General features: G+C 41.9%; 1 protein-coding gene across 18 annotated transcripts in view; it reads left to right on the top strand.

Moving 5' to 3' along the window:
- The window catches only part of CEP112 (centrosomal protein 112), a 481,908-nt gene that overhangs the window by 321,192 nt on the left and 144,337 nt on the right, over positions 1–16,379 (top strand). For 16 of the 18 annotated variants that reach the window (XR_015244252.1, XR_015244253.1, XM_086687813.1 and 13 more), the window contains one exon: positions 13,283–13,345. The exons of the other annotated variants lie outside the window; for them this stretch is intronic. Coding sequence is in view for 14 of the 16 variants with exons in the window: in XM_086687813.1 (XP_086543939.1) it covers positions 13,283–13,345 (63 nt within the window). In the remaining 2 variants the exon portion in view is untranslated. The remainder of the gene's footprint in view (positions 1–13,282; positions 13,346–16,379) is intronic. 18 annotated transcript variants of the gene reach the window in all.

Raw genomic sequence — 16,379 nt, forward strand, 5'->3', positions numbered from 1 at the left:
CCAGGCGCCCCTATATTTACTTTTTAAAAACAGCTTTATTGAGGTATAATTTTCATACCGTAGAATTCTTCTGCTTAGAGTGCTGTAGAATGATTTTTAAAATAAATTTATGGAACTGTATAACCACCACCACACTCTGTATTTACTTTTATAATAAAAAGAAATGTTTATTAAAATGGCCTCTTTTACCAGCCACGAGAAGGTCATCGCTGAGCTGAATGGAGGGGGTGGGGTCAAACTCAGGTAAAGAATGGACAGTCACCGAGCTGCTCAGTAAATATTTCTTGAAGTAACGAGAGAGTGAAAGTGGGGACAGAGGGTAGAGATCGCCTTTCCCGCAAATGTGCCTGTGACGGAAGAAAAGCAAGCCTGACGCCTCCAATATCCCACAGTCCTGCAGGATTTTGTACCTGTTACTCCTTCCATTTGGGATTCTCTTCTCTTTCTTTTCCAATTCGTTGATTCCTGTTCATTCCAAGCTGATAACCTCGAGCAAGTTTCGTCACCTGTCTCTCAGTTTCACTGTCTGTAAATGAGGATAATAATCTTGTCTACCTCACAGACTTTTGGGAGTGTTAGATCTGTTAATATATGTAAAGCACCGAAGCAATACGTGTCAGTAGAGTAAGAGCAAAGTAAATATTCGTTGTTTTGTTGTTGCTGTCATCGTCATCGTCATCATCTCATTCATCCCCATCAGTCATCGCCCTCAGCATCAGCAACACCATCAACATCATTATCCTTTAATATTCATGTCCTTACAAAAGCCTTCTCCAGTGTAGGTATCTCATAGTTTTTCCCTAATAGCACTCTGTGCATAGCTCTCCCATGACATTTATGCCATATTTTATTTATTCACTTATTTGTCTCCTCCCTGGCTGCATTAAATCATTTACCTCTGTAAACACAGAGAGCCCGACACAGGGGAGGTACTCAAAGTAAATGTTTAGAAAAGCATCACAGGGATCTATCAGGATTTCAGAGGGCTGTGTATCAGGATTTCAGAGGGCTGTGAGTGTGTGTGTGTGTGTGTGTGTGTGTGTGTGTGTGTGTGTGTGTGTGTTTAATACTTAGAGGGATATACAACTCTTTGAGTTTTCTACTCTTGCCTTACTTTTGTTAATTTGTATTATTTAAGAGACTTCTGTATTTTACATCTGTATTTTATTTAAGAGACTTTCTGATATTTTAAATTATCAAAACTTTTGGCGATATGTTATTCATAAAACTTCCTTATTGCGCTCTTAATGTCTGTAGGATCAGATAGCGATGTCCACTTTCTCTCATTCCCGACATTAGTTAATTTATATTTTCTCTCCATTGTTTCTGATCAGTCTACCTAGAGATCTATCCATTTTATTGATCTCAAAGAACCAGATTTTGGTTTCACTGATTTTCTCTATTGTTTTTGTTTTCTATTTCATTATTTCTACTCTTACATTTATTATTTTCTTTCTTTTGCTTATTTTGCCTTTAATTTGCTATTCTTGTATAAGTTTCTTCAGGGGAAGCTTCTATCACTTATTTTAGATTTTCCTTCTTTGCTAATAAAATGATTCAAGGATAAAAATTTCCCCAAAGCACTGATTTAGCTGCATTCCACAAACACTATGCTTCCATTTTTTATTAATTTTTAAATATTTTCTAATTCACCTTGTAAATTCTTATTTGACCCATAGAAATTAGGTGTATTTTTTTTGAAATTAGGTGCATTTCTAATTTTCTGAATATTTTGGGAATATCAGTTATATATGGATTTCTAATTTAATTTCATTGTGGTCAGAGAATATACTGTGTGTGATTTTAATCCTTTTATATATATATATATATGTATATATATATATATATATATACATACATATATTTTTTTTCTTTTTTTTTAATTTAGAGACAGAGAGAGCATATGTGTGCAGAGGGGCAGAGGGAGAGAGAGAGGGTCTTAAGCAGACTCCACAGTCAGCCTAGAGCCAGACATGGGGCTTAATTCCATGCCCCAGGATCGTGACCTGAGCTGAAATCAAGAGTCGGACACTGAATCACCCAGGCCCCCCTGATTTTAATCCTTTTAAAATTTATTGAAAGTTGTTGTATGGCCCAGAATGTGGTGTCTGACTAATGGTCAAGTTGGTTGACAACGTTTTTCAGATCATCTATATCCTCACTAATTTTCTATCTCCTTTTTTTTTTTATCAATTCCTGAGAGAAGAGGGTTGAAATCTCATTTATAATTTTTTGATTTGCCTATTTCTCCTTTCAGTGCTGTCAGTCTTTGCCTCATGTATTTCAAAGCTCTTGAAATTAGGTACATGACATTAAGATTGCTCTATCATTTTTAGGAATTAAATTTTTATCACTATGAAATACTCTTTTGTTTCTGCTAAATTTCTTTGTTCTCAAATCTACTTGGATATTAGCATAGCCACCCCACTTTTCTTCTGATTACTGTTTGCATGGTACATCTTTCTTCATCCTTTCACTCTCAGTGTGTTTAAATATACAAAGTTTATTTTGAAAATACTACATAGTTACACCTCCTTCCAGATCCAGTATGACAGGCTGTGTCATTTAGATGAAATTTTTAACCATTTGTGTTTAATGTAACTATGGGTATTGTTGGGTTTTATTTTACCATTTTGCTGCTTGTTTTCAATTTGTCCCATCTCTTTTTCCCTTTTCCTCTTATCATACCTTTTATTGATTCACTGAGTACTTAACTAATATTCCATTTTATTTCTACTATTGGCTTAGTAGATACACCTTTTTCTTTATTTTTCTTTTTTGCAACACGGCTCTTTCCTATGCTCTGCCTTCGAGTACTCTTATACCAGTGTACCATAAAGTGTAAGTGCCTTAATAACACTGTAGCTCTATTTCCCGATTCCAAACCTGTTTCTACATACATTATGAACCCCAATATAGTTGTATTATCTCTTCTTTTAAAAGTACATTTTCTTTCAGAGAAATTTTCAAAAGGAGAGAAAAGATAATTTACGTTTACACACTTATCTTCGTGTCCAGTGCTCTTTATTCCTTGAGTTGATCCAGGTTTCCACATTTGCATTTGGTATCGTTTTCCATCTACCTGAATGACTTCCTTTAACCTTTCCCGTAGCTCATGTCTGCTGGTGACAGATTTTTGTTTGAAGATGTCTGTAGTTCACCTCGGTTTTGAAGGATATTTCTATTAAATATACAATTCTAGTTCTTTTTTTAATGTTTATTTATTTTAGAGAGAGAGAGAGAGAGAGAGACAGCACAAGCAGGGGAGGGGCAGAGAGAGAGGGAGACACAGAATCCGAAGCAGGCTCCAGGCTCTGAGATGTCAGCACAGAGCCTGACGTGGGGCTCCAGCTCACGGACCGCGAGATCATGACCTGAGCCGAAGTCGGCCGCTTAACCGACTGAGCCACCCAGGCAGGCGCCCCTAAATATGCAATTCTAGATTGACAGGTTTTTTTTTTTCTTTCAGTGCTTTAAAGACTCACTATGTTATCTTCTGACATCATTCAGATGAGAAATCCTCATCCTCAGTCATTCTTATCTTTTTAATGCATCTGCTTTCTCTGGCTGCTTTTAAGATGTTATCTTTAGTTATGTTCTTGCAATTTGATTATGATGTATCAGATTGTGCTTTTCTTTGTTTATCTCTTTTGTTCATTGGTCTTCTTCCACTGGTGGGTTTACAGTTTTCTTTGTATTGCAAAATTTGTAGCTATTGGGTCGTCAAATATTTTCCCAAACCTTTCTCCTTCTAATCTGCAATTACACATACATTAGATGATGTGATATAATCTCATACGTTACTGTGATTTTTCGTTAAATTCAGTCTTTTGTCTTTGTGGCAGTCATTGGATACTTAAAATACTTTTTCTTCATCTTCACTGATTTTTTTCTTCTATTGTGCCATATCGATTGTTAATCCCATCCAGTGAAATTTTCCTTTCAGATAATGTATTTCTTTGCCCGAGTCTGTATAGTTCTTTTTGCATATCTTCTATTTCTCTCCTTATTACGTTCATGTTTTTGTTTAAATATTTAGGTATGTCTTAATAGCTATTTTAAAGTCTTTGTCTACTGATTCCACCATATCTGTCATTTTTGAGTCTCACTCTATTGACTAATTTTTCTCCTGCTTCTTCTCATGCCATCTTTCATTGGATGGTGGACATTATAAAATTTATGTTGTTGAATGCTAGATTTTCTTGACTTCTTTTAAAAAACATTGGACTTTATTTAGGGAAGCAGTTACTTGTCAATGACCAGTTTGATCCATCTGAGGCATATTTTTAAGTTTTGTTAGAACAGACGTAAAGTTGACTTTACTCCAGGGCTAATTTGATCCCATGACTTAAGTGTGACCTTCCTGGGTGTTCTGTGAGAACCATTCATTCTGGCTTGTCAGAATTCAAATATCTCTCAGTTTTGTGTGCCAATTGTTGATCTTAAATCCCACCAGTCAGTTTTTACTTGGCCTTATAGATCCTAACCCTAACATATGCATGGCCACGTATCAGCAACAGACCCAGAGGGAGCCCATGCCAGTGTATGGAGCTCTTTCTGTGCATCCCTCCCTTCTGTTTAGCGCTGTTCCCCCCAAATTCCAACTGCCTCAGCTTTCCCAAACTCTAGTCCTTGTCTCCTCAATGCACAATCCTGCTATGCTGTACTCTGCTTCCCTTCCCTATGTTCAGGCCCAGATGTGCCTCCAGGAAGAAAGCAGGGGTGATTGTAGGGTGCACCTCCCCTGTTTCCCTTTTCTTCACAGGGTCACAACCCTCTGCTTCCTGTTTCTCAGCATCCTAAAACAGTGTTTCCTATATTTTGTCCAGCTTTCTAGCTGTTTACTATGGCAGATTAGGTATGGTCCTAGTTACTCCATCATGGCCCAGGCAGAAATGATGAATTTTATTTATGCTTCACAAATTTGTCAATTTGTTTTAATGTTTATTTATTTTTTGACAGAGAGAGAGAGAGAGAGAGAGGGAGAGGGAGAGAGACAGAGCCTGAGCGGGGGGAGGGGCAGAGAGAGGGGGAGACACAGAATCCGAAGCAGGCTCCAGGCTCCGAGCTGTCAGCGCAGAGCCTGACGCGGGGCTCGAACTCATGAGCTGTGAGATCATGACCTGAGCCAAAGTCGGACGCTCAACCAACTGAGCCACCCAGGCACCCCAGTTCTGCAAATATTTTAAATTAAATATATAAATGTGTTCTATGAATTCTCTAAATATTTTCATTTTTAGGGAAATGCATAGTTATATATTAACATCTGGCACCAAATGGCCAAAACTGCATTTATTCACAGTGTTTGAAGAAGCTTCAAATAGATATCTTCAAAGCCTCAGAGTAGAAAATACTGCATAATAATCTGAGCTTTATGCTATGTTTCAAGAATTTGGGAAGCATCCTTTTTTTTTTAATCATAAAAGCAAATATTTAATTCAGAAACTATTGCTGGTATGTTTTAAGGAAATTTATCTTTATAACATCTGTGTTTGCCTTAAGTATAAGTATTCTGGAGAAGTTCCCTAATTTTCCTCTAAATTACCTTCCCGGAAAAATGAACGCCTGAACTTTCACTAATAATAAGAAATGGAAAATAAAGGAATGAAGGACTTTTGTGTTTTGTTTTGTTTTGTTTTTTCAGGGACTTTTTTTTTTTTTAATTTATTGTCAAGTTAGCTAACACACAGTGTAGCCTTGGCTTCAGGAGTAGATTCTCGTGATTCATCGCTTACGTACAACACCCAGGGCTCATCCCAACAAGTGCCCTCCTCAATGCCCATCACTCGTTTTCCCCATCCCTTCAACACCCCACCTCCATCAATCCTCAGTTCTCTGTATTTAAGAGTCTCTATGGTTTGCCTTCCTCTCTGTTTGTAACTTACTTTTCCTTCCTTTCCCCTATGGTCTTCTGTTAAGTTTCTCAAATTCCATATATAAGTGAAAACACCTGATATCTGTCTTTCTCTGACTGACTTATCTCACTTAGCATAATACCCTCCAGTTCATCCATATTGTTGCAAATGGCAAGATTTCGTCCTTTTTTAATCACTGAGTAGTATTCCATTGTATATACCACATCTTCTTTATTCACTCATCAGCTGAAGGACATTTGGATTCTTTCCATACTTTGGCTATTGTTGATAGCACTGCTATAAACATTGGGGTACATGTGCCTCTGTGTATCAGCACTCCTGTATCCTCTGGATAAATTCCCAGCACTGCTATTGCTGGGCCATAGGGTAATTCTTTTTAATTTTTTGAGAAACCCCACACTGTTTTGTAGAGTGGCTGCATCAGTTTACATTCCCACCAACAGTGCAAGAGGGTTACCCTTTCTCCACATCCTTACCAACATTTGTTGTTGCCTGAGATGTTGCCTGACTGGTGTGAGGTGGTATCTCAGTGTGGTTTTGATTTGTATTTCCCTGATGATGAGCAATGTTGAGCATCTTTTTATTTGTCTGTTTGCTATCTGGGTGTTTATCTTTGGAAAAGTGTCTGTTCATGTCTGCTGCCCATGTCTTCACTGACTTATGGCAAGTTCTTTATAGATTTTTGATACTTACTAACCCTTTATCTGATATGTCATTTGCAAATATCTTCTCCCATTCCGTTGGTTGCCTTTTAGTTTTGTTGATTGTTTCCGTTGCTGTGCAGAAGCTTTTTATCTTGATGAGGTCCCAGTAGTTCATTTTTGCTTGTATTTCCCTTGCCTTCGGAGACATGTCAAGTCAGAAGTTGCTGAGGCCAAGGTCAGAGAAGTTGCTGCCTGGTTTCTCCTGTAGCATTTTGATGGTTTCCTGTCTCACATTTAGGCCTTTCATCCGTTTTGAATTTATTTTTGTGTCTGGTGTAAGAAAGTGGTCCAGGTTCATTCTTGTGCATGTTGCTGTCCAGTTCTCCCAGCACCATTTGCTAAAGAGACTTGTCTTTTTTTTCCGTTGGATACTCTTTCCTGCTTTGTCGAAGATTAGTTGGCCATATATTTGTGGGTCCATTTCTGAGTTCTCTGTTCTACTCCATTGGTCTGTGTGTCTGTTTTTGTGCCAATATCATATTGTCTTAATAATTACACCTTTGCTAAAGTCCCAGATTGTGATGCCTCCAGGTTTGGTTTTCTTTTTCAACATTACTCTAGCTATTCGGGGTGTTTTGTGGTTTCATACAAATTTTAGGATTGTTTGCTCTAGCTCTGTGAAGAATGCTGGTGTTGTTTTGATAGGTTTTGCCTTGAGTGTGTAGATTGCTTTGGGTAGTATCAACATTTTAACAATTTCTTCCAATCCATGAATGTGGAATGTTTTTCCATTTCTTTGTGTCTTCTTCAATTTCTTTCATAGACTTTCTATGGTTTTCATTGTACAGATCTTTTACCTCTTTGGTTAGGTTTATTCTTAGGTATTTTATGGTTCTTGGTGCAGTTGTAAATGGGATCGACTCCTTGATCTCTCTTTCTGTTGCTTCATTATTGGTGTATAGAAATGCAACTGATTTCTGTACATTGATTTTATATCCTGCTACTTTACTGAATTTACTGAATGTATCTGTTCTAGCAGTTTTTTGATGGAGTCCTTCAGGTTTTCCATGTAAAATATCATGTCATCTGTGAAAAGTGAAAGTTTGACTTCTAATGAAGGACTTTTTAAATGAAGGCATAATGCAAAGTACCCTACAAGAAAAGAGTACCATATTAAGATGACTAACAACCATTGATACCTTTCTGAAAATTGGTTTGTTTCTTCCCACTAGAGTTTCAAGCCCAAGATTTTGATAGGAATTGCACAGAGAAAGAGGACCAACATATTGGGCTTTTTACCGAGGAAGACTGACCTGAGAGAGAGGCTGTCGAAAAGCAGAGGCAAACCAAGTACTCAGTGGAGGGTGGAGGGCATGACCAGCCATAATGGAGCAGTTAGAAAGAGCCAGAGATTAAAACAACAGCAACCACCAAACAAAACAACTTCGCTCACTTCCGAATTATGATTTTCCTCTCATCTGTTACTCTATATCCGTTCAGGCTATGCCACAGATGTTTGAAAATTGTATTTCTATATAGTAATGATAGCTATAAAAATAAGACTTGGATTAAAATAACTGTAACTCGGTCTTTTTGTATGGAAATGTACAGTCACTACCGTCCTGAGAATAAAATTATTCAAAACATGTTTTAGGGACAGCTTGCACGAGAAATTAGCTGTATATTTCCAGCCATGCTAAACCAGAACTTTTTAGATTTTTTTTTTTTGAGGAGCTCAGGAATTCACGCAGTTGTGACTGAGTTTCAAATACATAGTCAAAACCGTGAAGGTTGAGAGATTAATTATATTTCTTCGATTACTCTCATTATTCCCCAAAGTATCAGTTCTGTCGTCTTTAGCTGTCGGCACGCTCTAGAGGTGTTACTATTTTATCAGCTGACCTCACTTTAAGTTCAGCATTAGTGACTTCAGATGGGCCCTGATGCTTCCTGGAGCCCTGAGACTCACGCTGCGTTCCTCGGTCCCTTCCCACTTTCCTAGACGACTGTTCATACCCTTCCCTCACACCTTGAATCTCCCAGTAGTCTTTTCTGCCATCACATTCTTGGCTGTGGGTCTTCCTTCCTACTTCCTGGGTGAGGCGGAAGCAAACGGAACTGGCCCCACTGCTGCTGGGGGTGGTGATTTACCTGTAACTCCTAGCGAGGGCCCTCTCCTCTCCCCGATCCCGTCCCCTCTCCTTTCTCAAGGACGCGTCTCCTCTGAATCTCTGGCGGGACCTAGTTTTCCCTTTCTCCCGCCAGATCTTTCCCATCAGCCTGCACGCATGCTGGTGGTTCTCTCCTGGTGCAAAAAAACCAAACCACATAAGGCAGACCTTTCCTTACCCACTTCCCCTGCAGCCTCCAGCCCATTCCTCTCCTTCCCCTGGTGACAGAAGCCTGAAAAAGTTGTCTGTCTCTGCTCCACTTCCTCTCCTTCTCGTGAGCTTCCTCGGGTCGCACTCTCGTCCCCGCCACCACAGCGCGCGGGCTCGCGTTCAGATCGCCAGTCCCCCACATGCTTCAGCCACAGGCTTATTTTTCAGTCCTCCCCTCGCGTGACGCCTCTGTAGCACCGGACACGTCCCTGAAGCACCTTCCTCGCTTGGCTTCAGGATCCCCTGTTATCCTCGTTTCGTATCTCTCTGGCCATTCCTTCGGTTTGCTCTCCTGCTTAGCTCCAGCCTCCTGACACTGGCAGGCTCCGGGCTCAGTATACCTAGACTTCTCCTTTTCATATCCACTCAGTGCCTTGAGACCTCATCCAGGAGCATAGTTCCGTATGCCGCTCCCGTACTGGCGGTGGATGTATACTTCTAACCTAGACCTTCCCCCTGAACTCCTGACTTCAATATCCAAATATTCACTTCAACACCAGATGACCGATAAGCATCCCCATGCTTAATGTGTCCGAAACCGACCTCTTCATCTTCCCCCCGAGACCTGTTCCACCCATAATTTTTCTGACGTGGGGTAACGACAGCCCCGCTCTTGTAGTTGCTTGGGAGAAAAATCTCGAAGCCATTCTTGGTTCATCTCCTTTTTATCGTACGGCATATCCAGTTGGCTCTACTTCCAACTCTTTCAAAGACTCTGACCACTTCTCCCCACATCCTCTGTTACCGGCCCGGATTATTTGCGACAGCCTCTCAACTGGCTTCTCTGCTGGCTTCTTGCCCCAAACAGGAGCCGGGCTGAGTTCAGTCATGTCACTCCCGTAACTGAAACCTCTTCAGTGACTCTCCATTTCACTCACAGTAAAAGCCACATCCCGTACCATTGCCTACAACACCAAGAAGATTCTGGCTTCTCCTTCTCTCTCAAACCTTATCCCGGGGAGACGTTGCTCACCAACCCAACCGCACTGGCCGCCTCACTGCGCCCACAGCCGCAACGTGCCACACATCCCTCTGCCTCCAGGCCGTGGTAACCGGCCCTCCCTCTGCCTGAGCTCTCTCGATGCTCCTTTATCTCCTACAGGGCTGTGCTCCTCCGTCGTATCCCTCCCGTGAGGCTTTCCCTGACTCCCACATCTTGTAAATTTTTTGCATTATGTTTATTTATTTTGAGAGAGAGAGCGCGCGCATGAGCAGGGGAGGCGTAGAGAGCAAGGTGGGGTTAGAGGATCCGAAGCAGGCTCCAGGCTTTGCAGCACGGAGCCCAGTGCGGGGCTCAGTTGAACTCATGAACCGTGAGATCATGACCTGAGCTGAAACCAGGAGTCGGATGCTCAACCAGCGGAGCCACCCAGGTGCCCCCCGCCTCGCACACTGTTAGACCGTAAACTACTCCCACCTTCCATCACCCCTCATCTCTTCCCTGTTTCGTTGTCTCCGTGGCTCTTTTACCACCTAAAATACCGTCACTCCTGTAAGCTGTTTCGTTGACTCGCTAGCATAGCATTTCCGTAAAGGTCGGGAGGGATGTTTGTCTGCTTTCTTCACTGCTCTAGCCCCAGTGGCCTGGAATGGATGAATGCGTTCGATGGCAAAGGAACTGACACGAGGCTGCGGGCTTCGGACACAGGCTGTCTTGCACAAAGCAGCATCTCTGATTCCAGCTTCTTTAGGGAAAATAACCTAATCTTCACGACACTGTGATTTTTGTATTTTCTAGTGAGTAAGTATCTGTAGGGCACCTGCCACACCACCTGCCCCGTGGGAAGAGCTCTTTGTTAGATGAGCAAAAAATACTTTACCAAGCATTTTGTGATTAAAAACAACACCAGTGGAATGTGAGCCAAGACAGATAAGCCTCACGAGGTTCAGAGCGGCCTTAATTCTCTAATGGAGAGTGTAATTTATTAATTACAGAGGTAGAATAGAGTTTGGTGGCTCTGAGAGAAAAAAGAGTAATAGTCGCAGGCCCTCTCTTCTGAAAAAAAAAAAAAAAAAAAACCCACCACTACCCACTGTACTGAGTGGGACTATAGATGCAGAGAGATTTATGGAATAAACTCTGAAGAATTGCTTTTGACCTTAAGTCCATAAAACACACGGCCGTTGTCTTAACGCGGGTCCTGTAACAAAATGCCATACACCGGGAGGCTTATCCAGAACAGAAATTCATCCCTGATAGTTCTGGAAGCTGGAAGCCTGCGATCCGGGTGCCTGCCAGCGTATCGGGTTCTGGTGAGAGCCTCCTCCTTCCGGGTCGCAGACCCCATCTTGTTACGTCCTCACGGGGCAGGAGAAAGCGAGCTCTCTGGCTTCTTATTAGGGCACTAATCCCATCCACGAGGGGATTCCACCAAAGGCCTCACCTCCAAATACCATCACATTGGGATTAGGGTTTCAGCATATGTGTTTATTCCGTGTCTGCCTCTGCCCCCGCTCCTGGTTTGCTCTCTGGGGAGATGGAATGAGAGAGGGGACACAGGCGCGGCTGGGGGCAACGAGAAATTGGGTTTGTGCAAGAGTCCATATCCGGAACCCATAGGCAGCCCTCTGCAAACATCAGTAGCCAGATCTCTGCCGCCAAGAAGGACAGTGGAGGATGCAGGTCTGGGCAAAATGGTTCAAGACGAAGGTCCAGTCAGAGACAGGCATGGGAGAGCCCAGGCCCTCCCGACACACCCTGACGTGGAGCCCATGCATACCTGGCCTGTTTTAGAGGCTTCACTTTATTACTGTTTATTTTTAATGTTTATTTTTGAGAGCGAGAAAGAGCATGGGTGGGGGAGGGGCAGAGAGAGCGAGAGGGAGACACACAATCCGAAGCAGGCGTCAGCAGAGAGCCCAACCGGGGGGATCGAACTCACGAACCTCTAGATCATGACCTGAGCGGAAGTCGGACGCTCAACCGACTGAGTCACGCAGGCGCCCCTAGAGGCCTCACTTTAAATAAGAAAGATCACCTGATTGTTGAGGAAAGTTTCTAAAGGGAGAAACAGAGACAGAACTGGTTGGCAAAGCAAATAAATTAAAGGAACTCGGAAAAAAACACAGACGCTCTAGAGAGCGGAAAAATGTGTTGTGTATGTACAGACATAGAAATATGAATGACGTGTATGTGAATCTGCTAACCTAGGCACAGAGAGGTATGCTGTGTGCTCTACTACGTGGGTTTAAAGTGGCTCCGTCACTTCCTGGCTGTGTGATGCTGGGCAAGCTGCTTAACCTCTCTGTACCTCCATTACCTCATCTGGAAAAGGGCACTGACGTTGCTACTCAGAGAACAAAAACAATCCTCTTGGAAATTGTGAGTAGTATGGCAGATTTTTTTGTTGTTGTTGTTGTTCAATAGAAACTTAAAGCGAAAAGTTGAAAGCTCTCCGTGAAAGATCAAAAAGACAAAGAAATGGAAAATAGAAATAACGAGAAGGAAGAGACGATAAACCTGAGCAGTCAGAGCTGTGGAGACAGACGAGAGAGAGGGGGACCTGGGTACAGAGAGCGGAAATTCTGAGAGCCATGACCCAAGCTCTTCTAGAAGCAAAGGACACAGCTACTTTGCACTTGCACGATGAGAGGCAGGCCTGGCACAGATGTGTGGCCGAGCCGTTGCCCAGCGCCCAGGATGCAGGGAGGCTTCCGGAGGGCAGGAAAGCAGGTCGCCTGCGGAGGACGGGGACTGGGCGGCAAAAGAGATAGTTGGGTTCTGAGGAAAAGGGACTTATTCTGGGAAGGCGACCCTGCTTCCGGGACGTGGACATTGTTTGACTTAGATACATTTGTCACTTTGAAAAAGTCGTTCTGGTGTGTGAGGCAGAGTGGGGGCTCCCGTCTTTTGCTCGGTGAGTCCCAGAATCTCCTATCTGCCTCTGTCCAGGAGCACCTCATTCTTTCATCTTCCAACAATGAGAAAGAGGATTAAATTTACCTCTTCCTGTTTCTCCTCCTCCTCTCCCCTCCCTTGTTTCCCTTCCCTTCTCCCTTTGATTCTTCCCCCTTTCCATACTTTACCCTCTGAGCCTTCACACCCTTGCTAGGTCTATTTCTGTCTCTTCTTCTCCCTTTCTCTTTCTCTCCACAGAAGTCTGTGTTTGTCTAATAATTGGCAGGAGAGATTTTTTTTTCTTTTTTTTTTTTTTTTTTTGCTTTTGCTTTTTGCTTTTTAAGTGATGAATAGTTGGCGTTAGATCAAAGACAAGCCCTGTGGTTTTCTGGCTGCCCCAGAAGGGCGGTGCAGCTGGCAGCCATCCCAGCTGCCTGGTGATAGGCATGTGGAAGAGATACCAAACTCACAGGTCACTGTGTGTGTGTGTGTGTGTGTGTGTGTGTGTGTGTGTGTGTGTGTTCATGTACGTGTGTCTTTCAGGCCAACAGCAGGCTGAAGCAGATCGAGAAGGAATACACCCAGAAGCTCGCCAAATCTTCACAGGTAAGAACGTTGCAAGCAAAAAAAACCAAAAAAACAAAAAAACAAACGAACAAAACTGAAACAAACAAAAAAGAAACCTACACGTAAAAGCATCTGTACCTTAGAGTTAAGCTTCATCCCCTTCAGTGTTTTTACAGGTTAGTATCCTATTGTTGATGGGAATATGGATCAATAATAACACATGCTCTTCGTATTTGGGTCTTATTAAAAGATTCTTGAAGTTAGGCGCATAAAACCATTTGAACTAACACATCCACACACACACGCAGTCAGATGTTGTAAAACCAGCCTGTGCACTTGAACAAGCCCAGGCTGCAGCATATTTCACAAGGGCGGGAAATACACACCTACATTTGTGATGTAAGCACTTTGATACCCTCTGTACCTTTTTTGCAATATTCCATTTAGTTGCGCCTCAAGCCTGCTTACCAACAAAATTCAAGATGATGAATGCTCTGGGTTAAATTAGCTGCCCGACGGCTGACTCCTTTGGGGGAAAAGAATTAGAAATCCCTACATTCCTATCTTGTTTCATGTCGTTGCTATTGCACTTTTAGGAGAAGGCCAGTAATTGAATGCTTGTCTCAACTCGACCTATGATGCTTAAAATCATTTTTCTGCATCGGTTGTTACAATAATATCCTATAGTATCATTTAGGGAGTCCCAAGCATTCCTTAGTTTTATGAGTAATCCTAGAATAAAAAACACTGATTTTCACTGCATAGATGGATACGGTAAGCCATTCACTTTTGTGGGCATCGTATCTAATGATTTTTAAAATCAGACTTTCATAGCATTTTGGCATCCACACAGTGATGTGTGGCCGTGAACTGAAATTTATGTACCATTTTATAAGTTACCACACCATGGTAGTAATAGCAACACAAGGACCAAAACACGGTAATAAAATCAAGAATTTTACGGGGCACTAACCATGTTGACTCAGTGTTCGTTCACGGTGACTCAGTGTTCGTCCACTGTAACTCTGGGGTTAGGAACCATGATTGGCTCCATTTTCCAAGTTGAGGAGACTGAGACCCAGAGAGGTGAGGTCACAGGAGTTAGCGAGTGACCAAGCCAGGACCCCGCCTGCATCTGACTTGGGAACAGAAGCTCGCAGCCTGACGTCATCAGCCTGGCCCAGTCCCTCCCGTTTTTAAATATGGCAGAACTCTGGTGATACCTATCATGAAATTTCTTAGATTATACAATTATTTCTAAAAGGTGCATATGTCATATAATATACATCCCATTCGGAAAGCAGAATGTCTTTGTCTAAGTGAAGATTTGTATGTGTTTATTTAAAAGATGATGATTATGTCTTGATTGCCATTATCCCAGCCCTTTCTTGAAGAAGGAACTTGAGGAAATATCCTTTTTTAACCACTGAGAAAGATTCTTTTTTTTCTGTCACTGTTTATTTTTGAGAGGGAAAGTGTGGGAGCAGGGGAGGGGCAGAGAGAGAGGGAGACTGAGGATCTGAAGTGGGGTATGTGCTGACAGCAGAGAACCCCACGCGGGGCTTGAACTCACAAACTGAGATCATCACATGAGCTGATGTCCATGCTTAACCGACTGAGCCACCCAGGCGCCCCTCTGAAAGAGAGTCGTACAGTCAGAAGAAATACTATGACTGCAAAAGTTCAAGTTTGGACTAAGACATGAAAAATCCTGCTAATCACGTCCCGCTAATTTTGCTTTATGTCAAATGGGGGAGGCAGACCGAAAGTGAGATGTAAGATAGCTCCTAAAAATGCTTAAATAATGGGAGTATAAACAGGAGTATTTATCTAAAGGAATGTATGAAGAAGCCTGATTAGTTCATATTAAAACAAATTAAACGTAAGTTAGCGTGGAAGAAAGCCTAAGTAAGCTCTGGAGTCTATCAGACCCGAATTTGAATACCAGCCCTGCTACTTAGAGGACCTTGAGCGAGTTGCCTGCACTCTCTGGAATTCAGTTTCCTCACTAGTAAAATGACGGAGTAGTACTTACCTCATAGGATAGTTTTAAGTATTAAGTAATATAATGCAAGTACACAGTGCTTAGTACACAGCAAAGCACTGAATAACTGTTAGCTCGTATGGCAGCAGTATTAAGGTCGGAATAGAGAAAAGAAAGGAGGAAGCAAAGAATAAAAAGGGTAGGGAAGGCACAAGACACTCACTATTTTTAATTTACTTTCGGTGTTCAAGAATTGGTAAAATCTCCCTGCAAAATTTGGAGAGGGAGCGAGTTGCTAAATATTTTCCCAAGTAAAGATATAAAGAAGCAGGAGGAGGAGGGGGAGGGGGAGGAGGAGCATAAAAACCCAACTAGTAAAGCTATCCTGTCCTGTAGCCATTATTTCATACATCAGAGAACAGAGCAACACCAAAAAAGAAAAGAAATCTTTGTGAGAGTGTAATAACATAATAAAGACAGCCCATCCTCCTCAAAAAAGGTAGGATGACAACCTTACATTGATAACATTTTGTTGGCCCACCTCTAAATATACGTAAATGTTTATATGTCTATAAATATATGTGTATATTTGTATCTGTGTACTGGCATTTGAGAAACATCGGTCTATAATCCAGTCAGTTTAAGGAAACAGATTATTTGAAAATCAACATTGCAAACAGAACCACAGATTGACTTTTTAAAAACTGTTTTCCAGTGAGAGTTTGCTGGCATCTCTAACTCATATCTAAGATGAGGAGAATTCCAGAAGCAAAGTTTGCTTAACCGTTCATCAGGTTTTAAAAAACTCCATCTCTGGAAAAAAAAAATTTTTTTTTTAAGTGATATGATGAATGCATTTGTAATGAATGCATTGGTACCCAGGAGACCATCAGGTCACATTTGGAAAGTATTTTAAATATTTTCCTCCCGTACAAGACGTTACTTAATCTTTAAGATTTTATTGAGTTTTTAGGATCTAATGGACCACGAATGCTAAACCCTTGGCATACCCAGGAGTGTGCCCCTTCTGGGATTCTCAGCGTTCGCCATGATGGCAATGTTTGCATCATCTCTGGGTACACTCACAAA

The sequence above is a fragment of the Puma concolor genome, chromosome E1, assembly GCF_028749965.1.
Source record: "Puma concolor isolate L17-30 chromosome E1, mPumCon1.1.hap2, whole genome shotgun sequence".
NCBI classification, from domain to species: Eukaryota; Metazoa; Chordata; class Mammalia; order Carnivora; family Felidae; genus Puma; species Puma concolor.